The 2,513-nt window shown below is 55.4% G+C and overlaps 2 protein-coding genes across 2 annotated transcripts in view; both read right to left on the bottom strand.

Moving 5' to 3' along the window:
• MSTO1 (misato 1, mitochondrial distribution and morphology regulator) overlaps positions 1 to 441 on the bottom strand; it is a 6,836-nt gene extending 6,395 nt beyond the window's left edge. Inside the window, exon 1 of the mRNA XM_017808402.1 lies at positions 421 to 441. Coding sequence (XP_017663891.1) covers positions 421 to 441 — 21 coding nt within the window. The remainder of the gene's footprint in view (positions 1 to 420) is intronic.
• An 82-nt stretch (positions 442 to 523) lies between these two features.
• The window catches only part of DAP3 (death associated protein 3), a 17,568-nt gene continuing 15,578 nt past the window's right edge, over positions 524 to 2,513 (bottom strand). Inside the window, exons 7-9 of the mRNA XM_017808401.1 lie at positions 2,205 to 2,330; positions 826 to 943; positions 524 to 739 (exon numbers count right to left, since the gene is read on the bottom strand). Coding sequence (XP_017663890.1) covers positions 654 to 739; positions 826 to 943; positions 2,205 to 2,330 — 330 coding nt within the window. The 3' untranslated portion in view covers positions 524 to 653. The remainder of the gene's footprint in view (positions 740 to 825; positions 944 to 2,204; positions 2,331 to 2,513) is intronic.

Below are 2,513 nucleotides of genomic sequence, written 5' to 3'. Positions count from 1 at the left end.
CCCTGGGATGTGCCCCCTGGCTGCGAACAACCATCGGTGGTTCAGAATTCCCGGTGACATTCCCTGGGATGTGCCCCCTGGCTGTGAACAACCACCGGTGGTTCAGAATTCCCGGTGACATTCCCTGGGATGTGCCCCCTGGCTGCGAACAACCACCGGTGGTTCAGAATTCCCGGTGACATTCCCTGGGATGTGCCCCCTGGCTGCGAACAACCACCGGTGGTTCAGAATTCCCCGTGACGTTCCCCGCGCGCTCCCGGGCTGGGAACGAGCTGAAATAACGACCCGTTGAGGAAATAAAAATCGCAGTTGCTCCTTTACGGGATAAACTTTGGGGATTGGCAAAAACTTCCCCTCCCCACGCCTGTGCGGGCTGATTTATTCCACGCGTGTGCTTCATTCCCTCCGGGCTTGGTTTGCCCGGAACGCCCCCGCGTACATTTAACGTGCCAACCAGAATTCCAGCCGGGTGTCAGACGCCCCAGTTCGGTGTGGCAGAACGCGGAATGTGTAAAATCCTCCTGGGAAAGGCCGTTGTTTAATACCAAATTTGTGCAGCGATCAGCGGGAGGGGAGATTTCACCCGCGGAGCAGGAGCAGCCCCCCCGCCCGCCGCGCTGGGGGCAGGGGAAGGGTCCCAGCCCATTCCTGCCCTACAGGGGCCCCGCCAGCCGGTCCAGCTGCCGCGGGTTGGAGCCGCTCAGGAACTGCAGCTCCGCCTTCCCGTCCTCCGTGCGAGCTGGGGGAGAGGAAGAGAAAGAAAGAGAGATTTAGAGAGACTGAGAGAGACTGAGAGAGGGCGGGCAGAGCCCCGGGGGCACCGACCTTGCTCGTGCTGCAGCCACTTGCGCTCCAGATAGTACCCGTAGCAGCTCTCGAACTCCCGGGGGCTGTAGTTGGGCACCAGGATGGGCACGAAGGGGTCCAGGGCGTCAAACCCCTCCTAGGGAAGGGGGAAGGGAGGGAAGGCTGGGTGAGTAGCAGCTGGACACAGCCTGCATGGATGTATCTCCACAAACAGCTCCATAAACAGGAGGGTGTTTCTGCCTCTCCGTGGGGCGACTGATTAACCCAGTGCACCAAGAGCTGGAGCTCTGAGAAGGAACTTTCCTGTAGCCTTTTATTTGCTAAGGTGTGGAAAAACATGCCTTAATTTAAGGGTGTTTCCCCTCCAAGGTGAATAAAGAAAAAGGGATTCACAATTGAATCCTGCAGTTCAATTGTGAGTAACTCTGGTTCCATGAACACAGAGGAGAAGCACCTTCCAGTCACTTATGCAGTTGTATCTGAGTGACCTGATAATGTCCATGAGGAATTCTCCTTCCAACAGGTGCTTAATTTTATCCCGTGCCAGGGAAAGGACCAAAGGAAAGTCGAAGATGTCGTATTTCCATGGCAACAACCCAAGCACAGCAGCCCTCGGAGGAGGCAGAGGAGAGACTGGACTTTCTCCTCCAGTCAGCCCACCAGAAAGTTCTCAAGGACCTGTAGCTTGGGAATTAGTTGGTGTAAGGAAGCCCAGGATATGTCATTTTATGGTAGTACAGGTTTTATCTTAGATCTGAACAATTCTGCTTAAAAATACTTATTTGGTTTAATACAATTCATTCACTATGAGAAATAAATGGATATTTTCACATTTCTGCAAATTCGCTGGCCAGCTTTCTAACAAAGAGGGCTGTTGAGCACTTCAAGCTTTCTACTGACTCCACACCACTTCCAGAATACTTATTTTTACAAGTTTAGCTGAAAGATGGAGGAGAAAGAAGAAAACACATCCAGCAGTTGTTTGTGGCTGATGTGAACCTTTACCAGAGCTCAGTCGTGGAATATCCTGAGGGAAGGGAACCACAAGGATCATCCAGTCCAGGACATCCCAACAATCCCACCCTGTCCCTCAGAGCATTGTCCAAACCCTCGTGGAGCTCTGGCAGCCCTGGGGCTGTGCCCACTGCCCTGGGGAGCCTGATCAGTGCCCAACCACCCTCTGGGGGAAGGATTTTCCTGAGATCCACCCTGAGCCTGCCCTGGCACAGCTCCAGCCCTTCCCTGGCTCCTGAGAGAGCAGGGGTTGGAGCTGTCCCTCCACACAGCACAGTCTGTCCCCCTGAAGAGAACCTGGGCCCCCAACCAGGGGTTTTGTTTCCCAAAGCCAAGAGGAAAAATAAAACCAAAGCAACCCCAAAGGAGGCCCCGGGACTCACCTTGCCCAGCAGCTCCTGGGGCAGGTAGGCAGAGCTGGGTTTGAAGAGCGAGCCCGTCTGGCTGAGGGTGGTCACAACAGCCCCCCCACTCTGAAAGAAAGGCAGGGCAGAAACAAACCCTGAGAGCTGCAAGCACGGCTCTGCTTCACAATCAACCCACCAGGAACCTCCTTCTCGGGAGATGGAGCTGCTGGGGCAAGTCCAGAGCGGGCTGTGGAGGTTCCAGGGTGGAGCCCCTCTGCTCTGGAGCCAGGCTGGGAGAGCTGGGGGGGCTCACCTGGAGAAGGGAAGGTTCCAGGGAGACCTGAG

The sequence above is a fragment of the Lepidothrix coronata genome, unplaced genomic scaffold (genome assembly GCF_001604755.1).
Source record: "Lepidothrix coronata isolate B3197 unplaced genomic scaffold, Lepidothrix_coronata-1.0 Scaffold23, whole genome shotgun sequence".
Lineage (NCBI taxonomy): Eukaryota > Metazoa > Chordata > Aves > Passeriformes > Pipridae > Lepidothrix > Lepidothrix coronata.
Note: the sequence above shows the minus strand (reverse complement) of the source record. Positions and strands in the feature narration are given on the sequence as shown.